The sequence below is a fragment of the Bufo gargarizans genome, chromosome 2, assembly GCF_014858855.1.
Source record: "Bufo gargarizans isolate SCDJY-AF-19 chromosome 2, ASM1485885v1, whole genome shotgun sequence".
In the NCBI taxonomy this organism is placed as follows: Eukaryota; Metazoa; Chordata; class Amphibia; order Anura; family Bufonidae; genus Bufo; species Bufo gargarizans.
The window spans coordinates 716750771-716774665 of NC_058081.1; the positions used below are offsets into that span (position 1 = coordinate 716750771).

Genomic DNA, 23895 nt, shown 5'->3' on the forward strand with positions numbered 1-23895 from the left:
CCTTAAGGCCTCTTTCACACGGGCGTCATGTTTTTGGCCCGGATAAGATGCTCTTGCGTTGCAGGAAAATGCACGATTTTTTCGCGCGAGTGCAAAACGTTTTGCACGTGCGTGAGAAAACTCGGCATGTTTGGTACCCAGACCCTAACCCGGACTTCTTCACAGAAGTTCGGGTTCGGGTTAGGTGTTGTGTAGATTTTATTATTTTCCCTTATAACATGGTTATAAGGGAAAATAATAGCATTCTTAATACAGAATGCATAGTACAATAGGTCTGAAGGGGTTAAAAAAATAATAATAATTTAACTCACCTTAATCCACTTGCTCGCGCAGCCCGGCTTCTCTTCTGTCTTCTTCTTTGAGGAATAGGACCTGTAAAGACGTCACTGCGCTCATCACATGGTCCGTCACATGATCCATCACCATGGTGATGGATCATGTGACGGACCATGTGATGACTGCAGTGATATCACCACAGGTCCTTTTCCTGTGCACAGCAAAGAAGAAGACAGAAGAGATGCCGGCTGCGCGATCAAGTGGATTAAGGTGAGTTAAATTATTTTTAATTTTTTTTTTAACCCCTCCAGCCCTATTGTACTATGCATTCTGTAATAAGAAACAGGTGATGGAGAACACTGCCTCACTGTCATCACCGGCCGTCCTCCTGGACATATTACACACCTATGACAATACCTGGTGCTACTAGGCCCAGGAAACTCTGTGTTATCATAGGTACCAGACCACAAAGTAATCAATCATCTTATTTAACCTTCTAAGGATAGTTTCACACTAGCGTTAAAACCATAGGAACAACCTGCCGGAGTTCATCGTATCAGGGATAGCTGGAAAGGGCCAGAGAACTAACGGGCGCCATGTCTATAATGGGACTCGATGGGGATTTGACGTGTTTCTGGCATGGGCATCAACATTCGGCTGGACAAAAATTGGTGCTTAGTGGTCTATGAATATAATAGTAGAACTACAGTTAAGGCTTCATGCACATGAATGTTGATTGGGTCGGCATTTTTTTAGGCGGCTCGGATGCCGACCTATTCACTTCAATGGGGCCGCAAAAGATGAGGACAACTCTCCGTGTGCTGTCCGCATCCGTACCTACATTCCGTGGCCAGAACATGTCCTATTCTTGTCCGTATCACTGGTCTATTGAGGGCCATACCTTCCGTTCCACAAAATGCGGAACACACACGGCCAGTATCCATGTTTTGTGGACCACACAATAAGGTACGGCCATGTGCATGAGGCCTAAGACTGACACAGACAGTAAAGTAAGATGATGGAGAGAATTAAAGTACCTAACACATTAACTTTCCATAATACTCTCTGTAGAAGGACTGACGAGACAAGACCTCATGGCAGTGTGATGGCTTACGCTAGCGTCTGACATATCGGGAGAGGCTCAAGAACATAGTATAGGACTAATACTCAACATGTCGACTCTAGAGGAAATCATATAGAAAATAGCAGGAAAGAATGTATCCTTCAAGTGCTGCTCGATTGCCGATGATGAAGGTGCATTGCGGAGGGTTTCCTGACACTGAACATCAAAGACTATAAAACAAATGCTGGAGTCTAAACACGGACATAAGGATTCAGAAATCCTGCTGTCATTCTACTCGAACGCAAAAAGCCTCATGGTGCAGAGACAATGGAGAAGACTCCGCCTACTCACGCGTTTCGGATGGCCAAACACCCTTAGTCATAGCAAGTTAGCGCAGGAATGAAATGTTACTTATATTGACCACAGGAAGCGTCAGGTTCTTTACGGGACATGTAACACTATTGAAATTAACCCTAGCCTTTCCATGGCCTCTCAGGCATTCAAGTTTTATTTGCACAGCTCTGTTAAGGGGTAGTTACCTAGAAAGGTAACTAGGTTCCTGGAGTGAGTCACGCAGTTTTTCTTCCTTCTGGAAAGGCAACTGGCATCTATATCTATAAGATGGAGACGCAAGCACAGGCAGGCCCGGCGCTACCATAAGGCAGACCAAGCGGCTGCCTTAGGGTGCACCCGGCGCAGAGAAGGGATGGGCGGAAAAATAAACCTTTGTTTTTGTTTCTTAAAATAAATCAATTCACTTGCGTGCGAGTACTCCGAGTCCGAGTAGTTTTTGGGCTGCAGCGCCGCTGGGCGCCCGCCCCAGCCTGCACTGCGTGTGTGCCATGAGTGCGGCCCCGGCAGCAGCTCTCACTCACAGTGCGGGACCAGCACGTGGGTGAGCACGGCCGGTCACGGGGTCAGGAGGTGTGACTGGCGTGGCAAGTGGTGCCGCAGCCTGCGGCGGCGGGCAGAAGCAGGGACTGGAGGGAGCTGGTGGTGACTCATGCTGTGAATCTGTGAGTCACACAAAGCCAGCATAATGTTTATTAACTTACTTTACTTACACAACATTAATGGGGTGGAATTGTCTGTAGTTTGTGCCAGTGGCAGTGCCATGGAGGGGGAGAAATGTGACACAATAGGGGGTCATGGGGGTGATGTAAAAAGGAGGGGGTGATGTGCCATGGAGGGGGAGAAATGTCACATGGGGAGGGAGAAATGTGACATTGAGGCCATGAGGGGGAGAAATGTCACATGGGGAGGGAGAAATGTGACATTGAGGCCTTGAGGGGGAAAAATGGGACATGGAGGGGGGAGAAATGGGACATGGGGGGAGGAATAGGGGGTCATGGGGTGATGTAAAAAGGAGGGGGTGATGTGCCATGGAGGGGGAGAAATGTCACATGGGGAGGGAGAAATGTGACATTGAGGCCATGAGGGGGAAAAATGTGACATGGAGGGGGGAGAAATGTGACAAGGAGGGGGAGAAATGTGACATGGAGGGCTGATGTGACATAGGGGGGTGATTTGACATTGATTGGAGGGGGAGAAATGTGACATGGGGCTGATGGCTGACATGGGGGGCTGATGGCTGACATGGGGGGCTGATGGCTGACATGGGGTCTGATCTGAGGTCTGATTAACATTGGGGATCTGATTGGGGCTGTGAGCTGAGGTCTGATTAACATTGGGGGTCTGATTGCTGGTCTGACCTGAGGTGTAATGGAATTTTTTTTTTTTCTTATTATCCTCCTCTAAAACCTAGGTGCGTCTTATGGGGTGAAAAATACGGTCCTCAAACCAGCGATTGTCTGAAGCAGAGCGAAGATACCAGGACCACACAGAGGAGAGGCCAGCTGCTGCAGACGGGACCAGGTGAGCAGTGGTGAGCGGGGGGCGCCAAAATGTAGCTTCGCTTGTGTTTGCAAAAATCCTTGCACCAGCCCTGAGCACAGGAATAGATTTATTTTTATTTTTTTAAGAAAAAAACACAAATTGAACAATTTGAGGCTACCACCAAAAGATTAGCAGATCAAAACAATTGAGGAAAATTGTTTTATAAAGCACAAGGAGGTACAAATATACATACTAAAGATAAGCAAATCGATTCTATCAATTCAGAATTAATCCTATCAATTCATTAACGTCTGATTCTAACAAACCAAAATATTTTATGATTTGTTTGCATATTCAGGCAAATTCAGAGAGAGGTCCGCACATGAAAAACTTTTTGTTGTAAATGCATGCAATGAGGGGCGTATGTATGAGTTTGAAAAAGGGTTGTTTGCTGTTCTCAGGGGCGCACCTAGCATTCCTGCTGCCTGAGATGAAAACAAACAGAGCCCCCCCCCCCCTTTGCCCCTACCTGAGGCGATCGCCTCGCCTGGCCTCATTGCCGGCACACCCCTGGCTGTTCTTGACTACTGCACTTCATATGGCTGAATAAAATAAAGATACACGTTGGTGTGCCATCTAATATTTTCTTGGTCATTATATAGTCCCAAGTGTGGAGAGGGACGTGCACCCAACATAAGCCCTTTTGGATGAGCACTGTGGCCAGGAATTAGTCTAATGAGTTACAAGTTCTCCTTCAGCGCACTTTCTTTTCTTGCATATAATAAACATATCCAGTAGTAAAATAGAAAATAAAAAATTAAATGCAAAATAGAAAAACTGCAACATTTCTCTTTACATCTAAAAGTGGTGATCCTCACCTTGTATTGCATACTGCCACCTAGTGTTCATTATTAGCACTGCATGTGCATAAATATGCATAATATTAAACTATACAAATACTTATCCCATTCAGTGAACGATGTAATGAAAAAAAAATTTTTTATGGCTGATTCACTGCTATTTTGTTGCCTCACCTCCTCCTAAAAAATTGACTAAAGTGATCAAAAACTCATACACACTTCAAAATGGTATCAATAAAAACTACAGATCACCTCGCAAAAAATGAGCCCTCACAGAGCCCTGTAGACGTAATTATAAAAAAATTAAAAAATTATGTATGGGGGCTAGAATATGGCGATGCAAAAGAAAAATTATTTTTTCCAAAGTTTTTATTTTAATTTTTTCAATATTAAACCACAAGAAAAACAATGTAAATGTAGTATTGTTGTAATCATACTGACCCAGAGAATGAAGGGAACAGGTATCAGTTTTACTGGATAGGAAACACCATAAAAACAAAACCCATAAAACTGCCAGAATTGCGTTCTTTTTTGTTGTTGTTGTTCTCGTTCCCCTCCATTTGAAATTTTAATCCAACATTCCCAATACATTATATGTAGAGATGAGCGACAAAGTGGAATTTGATCCAAATTTCAGGAAAAATTTGATTCCCACCGAAGCCGTGTTTCGTGGTAATGAATCACATTTTTTCCAAAAAAGTCTGCTGCACATGTGAGGACATGGAGAAAGGAACTCTGGTAAGGCAGGATCACCCATAATGCCACGCATGCAGCCAATCAGCAGCCAGACAGCCCTGTGATGTCACAGCCCTATAAATACCCTCAGCCATCTTAGATCCTTCCATTTTCCAGGGTACTTAGTGCAGGGAGAGACGTCAGCAGGCGCTAGGGACAGTGCTAGGAAAAACTATTTAATTGTGCAGAAAAAGCGATTTACCAGTGCAGGGAAAGATTGTTCAAGGTGCAGGGAAAGGACAGGGAGGAATCATCCACAGCATTTATGTAGAACAGGGTTCAGTAGGGGAGGTTACAGCCTGGGTAATAGGAACAATCCTATTACACCTTGCTGCACTGACTGGGGATCCAAATTGCCATTATACAGCTCTGTAATTCCAGCAAACCGTTCTTGTTATTGGGGTGCAAGTGCTGTGTGATACAGATATTAACAGGGGTTATTACAAGGAAATATTTATATGTCTTATTTGCCCTTGTGCGGTGCAGTTATATGTTCTAAAGCATTTTTTGGCTTTTATTAGTGGGAAGAAAAGGGCTTATTAGCTGTTGTGTGGTGAAGTGAGAAAATTACAGACTTTTTTGGCGTGCATTAGTGGCAAAAGTAAAATATATTTGCCAGACAGCGGTGCAGTTATCTGTTGTAAAGCCAATTTTGCCGTGTACAGTATTAGTAACAAACCAAAAATATATTTGCCAGTCAGTGGTGCAGTTACCGTATATGTTTTAAAGCCTTTTGTGGTGTGTATTACCGTAAAAAGAAAAAATATATTTGTCGCTCAGCGGTGCGGTTATCTGTTTTAAAGCCATTTTTACCCTGTATTAGTGGCAGACCAAAAATATATTTGCCGCTCAGCGCTGCAGTTATATGTCCTAAAACCCTTTTTGGTGTGTGTTACTGCTACAAAAAGGTATTTTCCGTTGTGTGGTGAAGTGAGAAAATGACGGCCCTTTTTGGCGTGCATTAGTGGTAAAAAAAAAAAGGCCTTATTAGCCTTTGTGTGCTGAGGTGAGAAAATTACTGATTTTTTTTGGGGGGGGGGTTTAATTTCCTTTTTATTTATTTACTTGATCTGGTTGACTCGGTCATCCAGGTCAGCCAGGAGCGACCGCACATACACTGCATCCAAACTCAGACCCAGTTCAGACACAAGGTCGCTACCAGCAAACATCACCGAACCAGCATACACCACCGCCAGTACAACAGGAATGCAGCCAGCACAAACAACACCAGAGTCAGGAACCAGTGAGAAATGGACGAGGGGGGGATTCAAACACCAGTAACGGTCCACACCAAAACGGCAACCACAGTCACCGCGAACCGCACCGTTAACAGAACCCCACTTTTCACCCTCCCTACGGAGGACAAGCATGCACGCCAGAATACGGCAGGCGAAACATGCTGACACCCTCTTCAGAAGGTACAAACACAAAGGGAGATGTCTAGCATCCATGCAGGAATAATACACCAAAATAGACCAGACATGGAAAAACCACTAGACAAGACAACACCCACCTATTCATATAAAGGGTAAGTGACAAAGGAAGGACATCAATGTCCCACTAGGAGGCCCTCAAGGACTGAGCAGATGGAACACCCAAGACAGGAGCATAGCTCCAGCACCAACAGAAGCTGGAGTACCACTAACTCCAGCCAGCAAGCCACATGCAATAAACACACCTAGTGACCACACCCGGCCAGGAAGTTAACACCTTCAGTACCAGACAGGGAAAGAACCAGGAGAAAGGAGTAAAGTTCAAACATGCTACAACACGTTGCCCCTGACATCCAGCATCCACCCTGGAAAAGCTGTGTGGCATCAGCGCGGGTGTTTAGTGTGGTGGTGGGGGCAATAGTTACCCCAAGAAGAACTCCTCATGCTGCTGCCACCTCCAGACTCTGTCATTGTGCCACTCTGTGGTCTGCTCATGCTGCTGCCACCTCCACACTATGTCACCTTGCCACTCTGTGGCCTCCTGATGCTGCTGCCACCTCCAGACTCAAGTCAATGGGTCCGCAAAAAATACGGAGCGCAGACGGAACACATCCGTATGTCATCCATATTTTATCCGTATTTTGCGATCCATACTGTAGAAATGCTATGCCCAGCCCATATTGCTCATGTGTTTGGTGATTAATAAGTTACTGCTTCCGTTTCCGTTCCGCAAAAAAAGGATCGCATACAGAAATCATACGGATATGTTTTGTGGAATAACGGAACGGAAGAGGACTTAAATCAGAGAAAAAAAAAACGACCTCAAAACAACAACGGTCGTGTGCATGAGCCCTTAGGCCTTGTCCTTTATACGGACAATAATTGGACATGTTCTATCTTTGAAAGGAAAAACGGAAATACGGAAACAGAAGGCATACGGATACCTTCTGGTTTTTTTTGCGGATCCATTGAAATGAATGGTTCCGTATATATGAATGGTTCCGCAAAATACATATATGAATGGTTCTGCAAAATACTTAAAAGGCCATACAGTCGTGTGCAAGAGGCCTAACTCTGTATATTCCGTAGAAATCCAGTAGAAAAACCAAATAGTGACAAGTTCGGTAGAGCGCCAGGTGCTTGGCTGTACAGTACAAGTAATCACTCCAAGGGAGGATTATCCAAAAGAGCTTGTACGGCAGCACCTGGAGGTTGTGCAGCAGCATACTCCAGAGGTCGTGTATGAGTTAGCTTCTGCATTTTCTTCAGGAAATTGAAATATGGCGAATAACTGCAGATATTCAATTGAAATATGGCGAATAACTGCAGATATTCAAACTATTTTATTTACTTTTATTTTAATAAAATGCAGCTCAAATAAAAAAACATTAAAAAAATCAGCAAAAATCAGAAAAGCGTAACACGTCATTGTCCACAAAGAATATTCAGAGTCAGTTACCGTGAAAAAAAAAAAAAATATGTATTGTTATTTTTTTTTTATAGATTATTATTATTACTTTAGCCCCTTCCCACTCGGTGATGTATTCTTACGTCACAGATTGCTGCTTTTTTGTGCTCTAATAGTATGTCACAGGGATGGAGCGAGCAAAGTAGGAGAAAATGGGTCCACAAATCCGAAGATGCGGTGTGGAACGGAAGCACGAAACGGAACCCCACGGAAGCACTAGGGAGTGCTTCCGTGGGGTTCCATTCCGTGCCTCCGCACCGCAAAAAGATAGAACTTGCTCTATCTTTTTGTGGAACAGACGGATCGCGGACCCATTTCAAGTGAATGAGTCCGTGATCCGCATGCGGTCCACAGCGCGGGCACGGAGCCCTTACGTTCGTGTGAACAAGCCCTAAGTCAATGGAAAAATAAAAACGTTTGCAGAGATCAAATAAATTAATAGAAAAATAAATAAATTCTGAGCCTTAAGTACTGAACCAGAATGTGTTCTTAATCTATTACAAAAATATAATGTTGTTAAATTTATTTTTTGTGACTTTGATATTATTTTCTTACATATCTTTGTATTGATTTAAAATTTTTACATGTAAAGGCCTCAGAAATAACCAAAGATTTTTTTTACCAGAAAGGAAAAACATTCTCTTTTTAGACTACGTCATGCTACCTGTACACTGTCTCTAACTGGTCATTTGGTGCCCCCCTCCCCCCTCCAGACGATGGCTATCTCTATCCTTCTCCATAAATAAGGGGTCATTATCTCCACCCAACTGTTGGAGTCTGCACTCACTGGAATAGAGCTGACATGGCCTCACCTTGGGTATTCATGTGCATTCTCTCTGCTCTTGCTAAAACAGGTATATATTTATATTTTTCTATAGCATTTTTTAGATTGTTTTTAGCAACTGATTATATAAATAATGACCAAGTGGTGGGGTGGGGGTGTGTGTTGAGGATTGGATTGCTCTAATTTCAGCATATCAAGCCTGTGTCCTGAGGGGTTAGGAAAGGGAGTGGAAATTATGAAGACCTATTTCAGATAACATTCCCTAGGCTTTTATGGGCTTGCACTGAATTTTTATGAAATGTTTCATTTCTAAGCACTGTGCATAATCTGGTCTGAAATTGGGCGCCACATGGCAAACACAGTGCACATTTTGGCAGGAAGATAGTATAATGCACCATTTCCAAATTTTATACATGGGAAGGGTCAGTCTTGACTTTTGAGCGAGTTGATTCTATAGAATCCAAATACAATTCAAATTTTTTGAAAAATTTATATTCTGTAGTATAAGAATCAAATCTTTTTTTTAATTTGTATTTTATAGAATCAGAATTCAATCTAGATTATTTTAGAAAATATTGGATTCAATACAATCAGGTTTCAATCCAAATTGTTCTAAAGAAAAAAAATTCAAATTCTATAGAATGAGAATTCAATTCAATCTTTAAAAAAAAATTGAATTCTATACAATCTGAATTCAATCCAATTTTTTTATTCAAATTCTATAGAATCAGAATTCAATCCAAATCTTTCTAAAAATAAAATTAAAAAAATTCGATATAATTAGAATCCAATCCAAATTGTTGGGTCAGATGTTAGAGATCATAAAATAAAGGTCCACACCAAGGACAGGGGGCTCCATAGAAATTGGGCTATCCTTCAAGTGCTGTTCATGACCACCACAGCGCCACTAGCCCAGCTGGGACAGAAAGCCGTGGTGCTTGCCTGCAGCTTTCTGTGACACTTGGGTTGATGCACAAGCTGGAAATGTCCTGTTTGGGCTCTTACTACTCATTAGACTACGTTCTTCTTAAACTGGGCCCCACTTTTTCAGGGCCCCACGTGTGTTATCTTCATGTACACCCTTAGGGTAAGTGACATCCACATTGAATGCCTGGTACATGACATTGAGTTTTCTCTCATCATTATATTCAGCCATTTCTTAGCCACATGTGTTTCTAGGAAAGTTGGGGGGGAAACTCTACATTCTTTTACAAGGCGTGGTGCATAATCCATCAGTTTCCTGTTCAGGTGGAAATGCTTGCAAATTGCTCCTCCACCATTGTGCTGTGAGCTGCCAGCAGTTTATGGGGGGTCCAGCTGAGGCAATATATAACCCAGGGGCTTCCAGAGATCAAAGGAAACACCCATGTGATTATAGAGAGGAAGCACAGGACAGTAATAAAAGGAACAAACTGTAAAATACTGAGGAACTCACTTATTCTCTGGTTGGTGGGAAAATGTATAATACAATGTAAAATATACTGCTATATAAGCCTAGAATACTGGCCCGTGCATCGTTGTGATGGTAAGATTTTCACTATCACCTACTGGAAATAATCCCAAAAATCTAAAAAAAAATATAATTTAAAAAAAAAGTTAAGAAAAACTGTAAGAAATAATGAAGGTAACAAACATAGTTACAACATAGAGATGCAGTTGTACGTATTATAATGACTTTCTTTCTTTCTAGGCTTTTCTCTCGAGTGCATAAAATGTATAGCCCTCGGTGACTCCTCCTGCACAGAGGGGCCAATAGTAACCTGCCCACAGGGCCACACCTGTACAAGTATGTACCAGGAAACCATCAAGGGTAAGTCCTAATGTATCCTTAAACATTCCTACATTATCTCTCTATCTATCATCTATCTCATATCTATCTATATATCTCTATCACAAATCTAACTATCTATGTGGCATGACATTACCGCCATAGCAGCCTGCTAGTACGCACACCGTTATGATTACCATCTGTGGGAATTGGCAGGCTTGGCCTGAGCCCTAATGGGTGACAGACTCAGCAGCTGGACTCAGGCCTGAATTTAGAGGATCATTCCTCGGCCTGTGTATCTCCTGCCGCTGGGGTCAGCAGGGCTTGACGAGTACAGTGTGGGGGCACTAAGAGGGAGAGCTGGATATCCATCATATTTTGATAAATTCTACATGGCGTGGGTTACCTATCTATTTATCTCATATGTATCTATCATCTATCTAATATATATGTATCTATCCATGATCTATCTATCTAATATCTTTCTGTCAATCATCTATCTATTTATCCATTATCTATCTATCTAATATATATGTATCTATCCATTATCTATCTATCTAATATATATATATATATATATATATATATATATATGTCTATCTATCATCAATATATCTATCTATGTAATATCTGTCTATCTATATACCTATCTATCTTTCTAATATATATATATATAATCTATTTATCCATTATCTATCTATCTATCAAATATCTATCTAATATCTATATATTTATTTGTCTATCTATCTAATATATATATATATCTATTTCAATGTCACGGCCTCTGTTGTGTGCGCCGTGACATGGTTGACGTGCATGCTGTTGCCTGAGGGAGGCAACGTGTTGTTGCAGCATGTAGGGGGCTTCTCCTTTCCCCTGGGTCCTTCCCTGTCTGGTGCCGGAGGGGTAATTATCTGGCTGGTGTGGATTTAGGTGTGTCTTGGGTGTGGCCCCTCTGCTCTTTATATGTTGTGTTGTGAGCCTGAGGTCAGGTGCCTTCAGCCTTTGTGAGCTGGAGTGCTGCTATTATCCTGGATATACCACCTGTCCAGTGGGAGGGCCTCCTAGCTAGACATACTGTCACCATGTAATGAGGAAAATGGGGAAGCAACTATGCCTGGGAGATAGGATAAAGGAGCAGGTCACCTCCTAAAGCCGCCCTAATCCTGGCCCTGACTCCTAACCATATGAGCAGACCCAGAAGGTAGGTGGTCTCATACACAGGAAGCTCACACCCTGAGTTACCCTGAAGATCCCTGCAATGAGGTTAGGAGCTGGAGACAACCTGTTCATCCCAGATGCGGATGAACAGGAGTCTCCACCAGCCAAGCTGCAAGGAAAGGGCAGCCAGTGACCAGCCACAGGATTGGCAGGTAAGAGCCCAGAAACAACATGTACTTACCTGCCATGGCCACAACAAAAACCGGACCTCCATGCAGACAGGAAGCATGGCAACCCCAGGCAGAGCTGTTCACCGACTTGTGATTCCCCCTCCAGGTGACTAACAGGGGAAATGTCTAGCAAACATGCTGGAACACAGACACCCACAAGCCAGACATGTAACGACAACTAGACATACAACAGACCCTGCACATAACCGACACCAAACATCGATACAAGGGAAGGTAAAGACATAGGGAACATAGGTGAGGCATCAAGGAGAAATTGATGTCTAGCTAGGAGGCCCTCCCACTGGACAGGTGGTATATCCAGGATAGGAGCTGCACTCCAGCTCACACAAAGGCTGAAGGCAACTGACCTCAGGCTCACAACACAACATATAAAAAGCCTAGAGGCCACACCCAAGAGACACCTAAATCCACACCAGCCAGATAATTAACCCCTCCGGCACCAGACAGGGAAGTACCAAGGGGAAAGGAGGAGCCACCTACATGCTGCAACAACACATTGCCTCGGGCAACAGCATGCATGGCAACCGTGTCAACAGAGGCCATGACAATCTATCTATGTATTATCTATCTATCTATATATAATCTATCTATCCATTTTCTAAATATCTATCTAATGTCTATCTATCTAATGTCTATCTATCTATCTATCTATATCTCTATTATCTATCTATCTATTATCTATCTATCTATCTATCTATTCATTATCTATCTATCTATTTCTCTATCAATCAATCATTGATTGATATATATCTATATAATATCTATCTATCTATTTATCTATCTATCTATCTATCTCATATCAAATCAGCTTTATTGGCAGGACTAAATACATTTTAGCATTGCCAAAGCAAGTGGGAAATAATAGGGTAGGGTTGGGGGTGGGGACAGGTCCAGGGTGGGGGTATAGGAGTCCATGGTATATCAGGCTCCTCTCAGTCTATGGCAGGCAGTAATATATTGTGCTGCTATGGCCGTTGTGTTCTCCTCTTCCCCCAGCAGTATGGAGAGTCTCTCTTCCTCCTCCATGGAGATGAAGTCTGGGCAGAGATTAGACAGTCTCCTGAAGTCAGTCTCCCTCACTGCTGAGTATTTGGGGCACCGCAGCAGGAAATGAGCCTCATCCTCCACGGCCTCCTGGTCGCACTGCTGGCACAGTCTGCTCTCCCTGGGCATGTACCTCTGTCGGTGACGCCCGGATTCAATGAGCAGGCTGTGGGCGCTCAGTCTGTACCGGCTCAGGATCTGTCGGTCTTTTGGATTGGGGAGTTTCTCCAGATATGGGGCCAGTTTGTACTCCCTCTGCAGGCTCTGGTATACTGTCAGCTTCTGGGATGTTCTTATGTATCTTTCTATCTATCAAATATCTATCTATCTCTTTCTCTGTCTCTCACTTTCTCATAAAAATTCCCCCAATCAAATCTGAAAAAATTTATATCCTTTATTTATTTTTTTATTATTATTTTTTAGATGGGAAGACAAGTGAGTTCTTGTACAGATCTTGTGGCCCGACATCTCACTGTAATAAGACGGGAAGTTTCACCATTGAGAACCAAAGTGCCAGATTGGGCATTTCCTGCTGTTATACTGACAACTGCTATCCCCCGCTGCCTCAGTGTAAGTCTCTTCCTGCCACTGTCTGCACAATTGCATGTGGATTCCGGTTTGTAGATCGCTATTCAGTGTAAATGTGTGAAATCTGCAAAGTGTCCACCAAAATTTGCCCTTTGTTTGAAAGGGAGGCGTGAACAGGGTGAAAAACAATGTCACCACCGCTAACAAATGGTGTCAGGTAAAAACCGAACAATGTCGCCATCTAGTGGCAATATTTGTGAAAGACACTGCAGATTGGTTCTCTGTATTATCATGAAATTTACAAGACTTTATATAACGGGGACAACTGTTATGTGTCCCATTATTCTGATCACCGGCTAGTAGCCAGAGTCATCGCACAGAGAGCGACTAGACGAGCCCGGAGTGACTCCATAAGGTCCTGGTAGGTTGGCCCAGGTATCTGTGGCCATGCTGACTGAATCCCACAGCTGCTGAAGGAGGCGTGGAGGAGGATTCACAGAGTGAACACAATTATCGAGGTGGTCCCACAGATGCTGAGTTGGGTTCAAGTCTGGTGAATCAGGGGGTCAGGATAGTACTTGGAAGTCTTGGTCATGCTCTTCCAACCAGTGTCGGACGTTTCTAGCCATGTGACATGTCACGTTGTCTTACTGGAAGATCCGGCATTGCCCCAGGGAGACAATCAGCATGTATGGGTGTACGTGATCTACAAGGATGGATTCATGCCCAAACTGGGGGAGATCGCCATCCACATGGATGAGTGGCCCAGAGAATGCCACGAAAACCTTCCCCAGACCATAACACTGCCATCACCAGCTTGTGTTCTTCCAGCAATGGTGGCAGGGTGTTCCCTCTCTGATGTTTCTCTCCTGACACCAACGTCCATCTGTTCCATGAAGTAGAAACCGTGACTCATCAGAAAAGACAACCCTGCCAAAAATCTGAGGTCCAATTCTGATACTGCCCCGCATATTGAAGTCTTTTCTGCTCATTAACAGAGTTGCAGTGGCCGTCCGTCTGCTCGGGCGCCTCATGCACAGTAGAGCTCTCTGGACTGCTGTTTAAGACACACGTATAGTACCCCACGCTTCATTTTGGAGGTGAGCTGCTCCACTGCAGCCGTCCGTCCGCCTTTTGCCCACCTTCGTAGTCGGCGTTCACCTCTCACATCAATGGCACGTGATGCTCCACAATTTCTACATCACTTATTCACAATGGGGCAATTTGTCCTCTCACCATACACTTTCACCACAGCAGCGCGAGAACAGTTCACACTGCGCAGTGTCATAAATACCGCCTCCCGTTGCCCGAAAGATGATATTCTTCAATTTTTGCAAATCTGATAAATTGCCCCTGTTAACCATGACATCAACAAGCTCATCACACCTTATATACCCGCCAAGCCAGCTCATCACACCTTATATACCCGCCAAGCCAGCTCACCACACCTTATATACCTGCCAAGCCAGCTCGCCACACCTTATATACCTGCCAAGCCAGCTTATCACACCTTATATACCAGGGATCAGCAACCTTCGGCACTCCAGATATTCTGAAACTACAACTCCCAGAATGCTCTATTCACTTCTATGGAAGCTTTGAGAACAGCCGAGCATGTTTGCATGCTGGGAGTTGTAGTCTCACCAGGGCCGGTTCTAGGTGAAATGGGGCCCTGGGGCAAAAAACAATAAGCCCCCCCCCCCCCCACATGACACTTGCTGACTTTAACGTCCCCCACCACTACAGAAATACAGCGCCCCATACCTCTTACATCCAGTGACATCTCCTTTAATGTAGATGTTCTCTGTCCTCTTCTTCTCCATTCAGACCTTCAGACCAGACCACCATTTTGTATCCATTTTCCTTCTCTGCAGTTTGACAAAAAAAATTATATCTTAGTTTACTACTTTTCCATCATCCTCCCATCTTCTGAACAAATCATCCTACTACCCCCAATACTGTGCCACTGTGCTTCCCAATACTATACTGCAGAAACAGATAATACTAGTACCACACAGCCCCCCATATAAAATACCCCTTCTTTGTGGCCTCAGTAGAAGCCCCCATAGTGCCCCATAATAATGCGCCAGTATAAAGTGCCTCTCCCCCCCATGTGCCAGTAACAAGTGCCTCTCTTCCACCCCCCATGTGCCAGTAACAAGTGCCTCTCCATGCCCCCCATGTGCCAGTAACAATTGTCCAACCTCCCCCCATGTGCCAGTATCAAGTGCCAACCCCACCATGTGCCAGTATCAAGTGCCAAACCCCCTATGTGCCAGTATCAAGTGCCAAACCCCCATGTGCCAGTATCAAGTGCCAAAAAAAAAACCATGTGCCAGTACAAAGTGCAAACCCCTCCATATGCCAGTATCAAGTGCCAACCCCTCCATGTGCCAGTATCAAGTGCCAAACCCCCCATGTGCCAGTATCAAGTGCCAAACCCCCCCATTTGCCAGTATCAAGTGCCAAACCCCCCATGTGCCAGTATCAAGTGCCAACCCCCCCATGTGCCAGTATGAAGCTGCCAACCCCCCATGTGCCAGTATCAAGTGCCAAACCCCCCCATGTGCCAGTATCAATTGCCAACCCCCATGTGCTATTATCAAGTGCCAAACCCCCCCATGTGCCAGTATAAAGTGCCAATCCCCCATGTGCCAGTATCAAGTGCCAAACCCCCCATGTGCTAGTATCAAGTGCCAAACCCCCCATGTGCCAGTGATCAAGTGCCAAACCCCCCCTTGTGCCAGGATCAAGTGCCAAACCCCCCATGTGCCAGTATCAAGTGCCAACCCCCATGTGCCAATATCAAGTGCCAAACCCCCCCATGTGCCAGTATCGAGTGCCTCCCGCTCCCCCCATGTGCCAGTAAAAGTCCGGTATAAACAGCCTATCAGAGTAACAGGGAAGAGAGATGCCTCTCCCTCCCCTGCCCCACAGCACAGGTATCTGTATCTGTCCTGAGGACGGCAATACAGATGACTATGGAGATGAACGCTTCCACAATGGAAGCGTTAATCTCCCTGTGACCTGCCGCCATGGGCCCCCTTCCCGAGCCCCCTTCCCAGAGCCAGAGCAAGGCCGCCACCAACGGGAGGCCTCGCAAAAAAAAGAAAAAAGGCTCGGGACTGGCCAGGGTCGGGTGGTGTGCTTGGGGGCCCTAAGGACTCTGGGGCCATGGGGCAATTGCCCCCCTTACCTGTATGGAAGCGCTGGCTCTGAGTTTCACAACAGCTGGAGTGCTGAAGGTTGCCTAACCCTCTTATATACCCACCAAGCTGGCTCACCAGACCTTATATACCCACCATGCTATCTCACCACAATTTATATACCCACCGATCCAGCTCACCACACCTTATATACCCACCAAGCTGGCTCTCCACACCTTATATACCCACCGAGCCAGCTCACCACACCTTATATACCCACCAAGCTATCTGATCACACCTTATATACCAACCAATCTGGCACACCGCGCCTTATATACCCACTGAGCCAGTTCACCACATGTGACTTCCTTCATGAGCGAAGGATGTGGTCATAATAATGGGACTTAGGCTACTTTCACACTAGCGTTCGGCTGTCCGCTCGTGAGCTCCGTTTGAAGGGGCTCACGAGCGGACCCGAACGCTTCCGTCCAGCCCTGATGCAGTCTGAATGGATGCGGATCCGCTCAGACTGCATCAGTCTGGCGGCGTTCAGCCTCCGCTCCGCTTGCCTCCGCACGGACAGGCGGACAGCTGAACGCTGCTTGCAGCGTTCGGGTGTCCGCCTGGCCGTGCGGAGGCGTGCGGATCCGTCCAGACTTACAATGTAAGTCAATGGGGACGGATCCGTTTGAAGATGCCACAATATGGCTCAATCTTCAAGCGGATCCGTCCCCCATTGACTTTACATTGAAAGTCTGGACGGATCCGTCCGAGGCTATTTTCACACTTAGCTTTTATATGCCAAAATAATGCAGACGGATCCGTTCTGAACGGAGCCTCCGTCTGCATTATTATGATCGGATCCGTTCAGAACGCTAGTGTGAAAGTAGCCTAAACTGTGTATAATGTTATTGACTTCAACAAACGGGATACTGTCAAATAGCTCTACACGTCTTACCAGATAATTTCCTAGGTGCAAGAATAGCCTAAGTGTGGTGTCGTACTGACGCTAAAATCTTCTGGCAAATTGTACTGACAGCCTGCCGGAGGTCATCTATCTGGCATAGACAGAGCGCCTCCAGGCCTCATTGACTGTAATGGATCCCAGCAGGGGATGAATCTATCATATCTACACTATTTCATATCTATCTATTTATCTATCCATCTACACTGTACAAAAATATAAACTCAACACTTTCGGTTTTGCTCCCATTATGCATGAGCTGAACTCAAAGATCTGAAACATTTTCTACAGACACAAAAGACCCATTACTCTCCAATATTGTTCACAAATCTGTGTAAATCTGTGTTAGTGAGCGCTTCTCCTTTGCCGAGATAATCTATCCCACCTCACAGGTGTGGCATTTCAAGGTGCTGATTAGACAGCATGAATATTGCACAGGTGTGACTTAGACTGCCCACAATAAAAGACACACTCTGAAATGTGCATTGTTTTGCCTAACTAGGGGGGGTGGGGTGTCTGGTGTGGCCACCATTTGCCTCACGCAGTGCAACACATCTCAGGCGCATAGAGTTGATCAGGTAGTTGATTGTGGCCTGTGGAATGTTGGTCCACTCCTCTTCTGTGCGAAGTTGTAGAATATTGCCAGGAACACGCTGTTGTATACACCGATCAAGAGCATCCCAAACATGCTCAATGGGTGACATGTCTGGTGACTATGCTGGCAATGCAAGAACTGGGATGCTTTCAGCTTCCAGGAATTGTGTACAGATCCTTGCAATATGGGGCCGTGCATTATCATGCTGCAACATGAGGCGATGGTCGTGGATGAATGGCCACAGACAATAATGCACTATAATAATAGATGCAAGCATAACATATGGACTAAGCCCTCACTCGGTTGATAAAATCTGAGACACTTGGTCAATACATTTTGATCAAAACACATCTCAGCCCACCTACCAAGCGACAAGGTGGTCTCAGTTCAGGCGGGTCCTACGCTAAACCTGCCTATGCCATTATGCATTCATTATCATATTGTGCAGGATGTTTTATATATTCTTTTTTCCGTCATGGATGAATGGCACAACAATGGGCCTCAGGATTAGGGTTGAGCAAACCCCTGGAAGTTTGGGTTCGCCAGGTTTGGCTGAACTTCAGGTCAAAGTTCGGGACCCAAACTTCACCCCGTACCCGGACCCCATGTAAGTCAATGGGGACCCAAAACTTCACTTCATTATTTTCCGTTATAACATGGTTATAACGGAAAATAATAGCATTCTTAAAACAGAATGCTAAATAAAATGTCTATTGAGGGGTTAAAAATAAAAAAAAAACTCACCTCATCCACTTGATCGCACAGCCGGTATCTTCTTTTCTTCAGGACCTGCAAAAGGACCTGCAGTGTTTTTTTGTTTTTTTTTACCCCTCAATAGATATTTTATTTAACATTCTGTTTTAAGAATGCTATTATTTTCCGTTATAACCATGTTATAACAGAAAATAATAAAATCACCCAAACATCGAACAAGTCCGGGTCCGGGCACCCGAACTCGCAAAGTTCGGTACGAACCCAAACTTTGCAGTTCGGGTTCGCTCAACTCTACTCAGGATCTTGTCACGGTATCTCTGTGCATTCAAAATGCCATTAATAAAATGCACCTGTGTTCGTTGTCCATAACATACGCCTGCCCGTACCATAACCCCACCGCCACCATGGGCCACTCGATCCACAAAGTTGACGTCAGTAAACCTGCTCACCCACATGACTCCACACAAGCTGTCTGCCATCTGCCCTGAACAGTGGAAACCTGGACTCATCCGTGAACAGAACGCCTCTCCAATGTGCCAGACGCCATCGAATGTGAGCACTTGCCCACTCTAGTCGGTTAAGACGACGAACGGCAGTCAGGTCCAGACCCCGATGAGGACGACGAGCATGCAGATGAGCTTCCCTGAGACGGTTTCTGACAGTTTGTGCAGAAATTCTTTGGTTATGCAAACCGATTGTCGCTGCAGCTGTCCGGGTGTCTGGTCTCAGACGATCATGGAGGTGAACATGCTGGATGTGGAGGTCCTGGGCTGGTGTGGTCACACGTGGTCTGCGGTTGTGAGGCCGGTTGGATGTTCTGTAATGCTGGGCGAGCATGCTCAGCCAAACACCAGTTCGGCTTGAGCATCGATATGCTCGGCACATCGCAGTGTTCTGCCGAATATCGCGTGTGTTCAAGCGCCATGCTCAAGTCAGTGTATTTAAATTAAAAAATATATATATAAAAGACTTCTGCTGTATAGGAATACTTACTAGTAGTAAGTATTCCTATACAGCAGAAGTCTCATATTTTTTTATATTTTTTTTTAGCAACTGGCCATGCAGCTTTATAGTGTAGTGGTTAACATTCTGGGCTGTAATGTAGAAGATTGTGAGTTTGAATCCTGTCATAAACCTTTCAAAAATAGAGATTATATTTATATATTAATGTGTAATTACAAAAAAAATAAAAATAAAAAAATCAATTATATATATATATATATACAGATGTTTGCTTAATGCATTTAGTTTAGATAACACGTCTCATAAAGCATGTGTTAACTCTGCTACATCCGTATTTATATATATATATGTAAAAAAAAAAATCATACTTCTGATGTATATGAATGCATAATATGTGGGAAACTACTACTGATGTTTTAGCCATAATATATTTACATATATTATAATATATTATATATTCTAAATATATCATAATATATGTAAATATATTATGGCTAAAAACTTATATATATGTTTAAATTAAATTTAGCCTCTGTTTCAGAAAAGTTTCTGGCCAATTACTTAAAAAAATAAATAAAAAAAATCTCATATTATTAAATTTTTTTTTTTTTTTTTTTTTTTTTTTTTGTAACTAGCCATGCAGCTCTATAGTGCAGTGGTTAAGATTCTTAGCTGTACTGTAGAAGGTTGTGAGTTTGAATCCCACCAGAAACTTTTCAGAAATAAAAGCTAAATTAGATTTAAATAAAGTTTTGGCATTGTCAGTTTTTTTCGGTGTTCACCTTAATATTTTGGGCATGTACAGATGTTGCGATGGCAGCTATGTTTATTTTTTTATTGTTTATATTTTGATATGCTAAATATTTTTTTTATAATTTTTAAAACTTTATCAAGCTTTTTTTATTTTACATTTTTAGCATTGAAGTATATTGGGATTTTGCCCTTATTGTTGACATTTTGAGGAAGGATGTATTACACGATCTCTCAGGGTGTAATGCATTATATTGTGACAGTCCCATGACAATTGCTCACCACCCCGCAAACTTTTCACAGGTATCTATGGGGGGAATGGGGGGTTGCTGGAACTAGGAGTCGGAGGGAGCTTCTTTATGTTTGACCATTAGATGCCGCAGTTGCTAATGACCATCACATCTGATGTGTCAAAGACAGATATCAGCATCATTTATTTTTATGTCTGTGCAGGAGATAAATATATAAACATATAAAGGAGATAAAGATATAAAGGATATAAATTGATCCACCCAAGATGTGGGACCTAAAAGTAATATTGTGCTAAAAGGTGAATGTTTTATATTCCTCAAATATAATTAATTAATACTTTATTGCTCTCTGTATTTGCAGTGCAGTCTGCTAGCACCCGAAGAAATGGCAAAGTGTGCCAGATGTGTTCTGATGGCAGTGAAGCATGTTCGGGAACCGCGACCATAGACTGTGTCGGAAATGAAAATAAATGCATTCTCCAGGTCACTAAAACAATAGGTAAGTCCATGTCATAAAGTCCATAGGTCCTGATTTATCAAAACTGGCATGTGCCACACTGGTCTTAAAAGGGCCTTTGCTGCCGGAGGAGTGATGTGCAGTGACCCGGTGGTTCACTGCTAAAGTTATCAAATGTTTCACTTCTAAAGCTGTTAAAATGTTCCCTGTCATTCTAACTATGCAGTTTCAGTGGTACAATGATTCAAGTGGCTTATCTATGCACTATGTATTCAAAAATGCTGCTTATGGGTAGGAAATAGTTAACTGGTAGTCCTTAGTACTAGTTGTGAGTAGTGGGCATGCCCCACTTTCCCCTGACCAGTGGAGTATTTGACATGCTGAAGCAGAAGAAAATAATTCTTCTCCAGGGAGACACCAGTCCTGGCTCAGCTATCTCCGGCAGTCCCATAGCAGTGAATGAAGAGGTGGCCGCGCTTGCACAGTGTTCTCTACATTCCCCGCCATAGGAGCTCCAGAAATAGTCAACCGTTGCTCAGCTAGTGTTGAAAGCACCATAGCTATGAATGAAGAAGATGCTGTGCATGTACAAAGGGCTGTCCTTCACTTTGGGGCCTGTGGCAGGCGCAGCACTATGAAGTGCCTTTTGCGCTGTGGCATTAGAATAATTTTGATATCTCTGTTTACCAGACTGTCTATTACTCTGTAATTCCTCTAGCGCCGTTCTATGAAACAGTAGGTTTAAAGAGCACACCAAATGCTTGAAATAACTTCTTTATTAACTTCAACTTTTCTTCATATATAACACTGCCGCCTCCGCAGCAGATAGTCCATGTACATAACACGTGTTGTAAAGATATCACAAAATGGCGGTATGCATAAGATGGTGGTTCAACTGTTCAATCTTGTCATTCAACATAACATGGTGGATATATTTCTCTCTTGAGTATCTGTACTGTCACTTTAAGTTATTTAAGCACTTTATTATCTCTCTGAGAGGTATATCTGAGGTCTAACTAATAGTTCACTTGCAGTATGCAGTTAGCAGTGACTAATTGCAGATTGGTTGAGTATCATCTGGTATGGTTGTATCCAATTTGGATTGCAATATGGAATAAAAAATGGATTAAAATGGAAAATCTGCCAAAAAAGTTAAATTTAGAAATTTGATCTCCATGTTTGAAAATCAGTTTTGAGTAACATGAGAGGTGTAGTTTCTGCAATGTGGTCATTTATGGGGGGTTTCCACTATGTAAGCCCCACAAAGTGACTTTAGACCTGAACTGGTCCTTAAAATGTGGGTTTTGGAAATTTTCTTAAACATTTTAAGAATCGCTTCTAAAATTCTAAGCCTTCTAACATCCTTATAAAATAAAATGACATTTACAAAATGATGACAACATAAAGTAGACATATCAGGAATGTTAAGTAATAAGTATTTTTATGAGGTATGACTTTCTGTTTTAAAAGCAGAGAAATAGAAATTTTGAAAATTGTGAATTTTTCAAAGTATTTGGTAAATTTGGGATTTTTTCATAAATAAAGGTGAAATATATTGACTCAAATTTATGACTATCATAAAGTACAATGTATCACGAAAAAACTGTCTCAAAATGGCTTGGATAAATAAAAGTGTTCCAAAGCTATTACCACATAAAGTGACACATTTCAGATTTACAAAATTAGGCCTGGTCAGGAACGGGGTAAATGGTCCGGTCTGTAAGTGGTTAAAATACAAACACAATCGTATTTAAAGAAGCGCATAGCAGGTGGGGGGAATTGTAGCTTCAGGTGGCATCACCAATGGTTTCTCACTCTTGGCTCGTAACAGTTCATGAACATATCTCTTTGCTTCTTAGCAGGTACAGACAAAAATGTGGAATCCTACCGTGGATGCGGCACAAAAAGCATCTGTGAGATTGGGAATCAGAATATAAGTTTTGGATTCCTGAACATGGAGTCGACATTTCCCTGCGGCGGTGGAGCTGTAACCATGTACAGAGGGCTGGACTTCTCAATGATATCAGCGATTGTGCTCCTGATACTCCTGAAGTAAACACATTGTCAGTACAGATTATGAATACGTTTTCATCCTCTTCAAGAGTTATAAACTTTTAGGTGACAACTCCTGTGAGAGATGTAAGCTTGAGTATATCGGTTGTCAACAGAAACATATCATTAAAGGGGTTGTCCAGGTTCAGAGCTAAACCTGGACATATCCCCATTTTCACCCAGGCAGCTCCCCTGACTTGGACAGTTCCTGCTCCGATGCTCTCCTTTGCCCTGCGCTAAATTGCGCTGGGCAAAGTCATTTTTAGGAGTTCCGGTGACGAACCGGGCTCTCCATGGGGCTGCCAGGAAGTCCGGTGAAGTCACCGGCACTGATGGGTGGGATTTAGTGCTGCCCTAGCCAGTAAAATGGCTAGGGCAGCACTAAAGCCCGCCCATCAGAGCCAGTGATGTCACCGAACACACTGCCGGGCGGATACTTCCACCCAGCAGTGTATTATTGTAAACAAAAGAGCCCTGGCCCTGCCCGATCTAGTGCAGGGCAAGGGAGTGCATCGGAGCATGAGATGCTCTGATGGTAGCCTCAGGGGGGCTGCCTGGGTGAAAATAAGGGTATGTCCTCTGAACCCGGACAACCCCTTTAACATCTCAAAAAAGGCTGAATAATAAAACAGGAGAAATTTAAATAGGTTGTCCTTGATAAAAAAAATAGTTTAGAAAAGACTCGCAATGCTGTAAAAAAAATTGTCCCCACTTCTTCTATTCCAATGTTCCCGGGTCTCTGCCGGGCTCCTCCTGGCCTCTCTTAACACAACAGGACATACCTGCTCATCCAATA

At 43.5% G+C, this 23895-nt stretch overlaps 1 protein-coding gene across 2 annotated transcripts; it reads left to right on the forward strand.

Moving 5' to 3' along the window:
- Positions 1-3162: 3162 nt before the first annotated feature.
- On the forward strand, positions 3163-23207 carry LOC122927101 (phospholipase A2 inhibitor and Ly6/PLAUR domain-containing protein-like). 2 transcript variants are annotated; one of them, XM_044278683.1, is made up of 6 exons: positions 3163-3214; positions 8297-8525; positions 10146-10265; positions 13103-13249; positions 20952-21089; positions 22907-23207. In XM_044278683.1, exons 2-6 carry the CDS (start codon positions 8474-8476, stop codon positions 23101-23103), a joined length of 654 nt encoding a protein of 217 aa, XP_044134618.1. In that variant the 5' UTR covers positions 3163-3214; positions 8297-8473; the 3' UTR covers positions 23104-23207. The 2 variants fall into 2 exon arrangements, with proteins under 2 accessions (XP_044134618.1, XP_044134619.1); XM_044278684.1 differs by lacking the exon at positions 3163-3214 and having other exon boundaries at positions 8098-8525.
- The last annotated feature ends 688 nt before the right edge of the window (positions 23208-23895 follow it).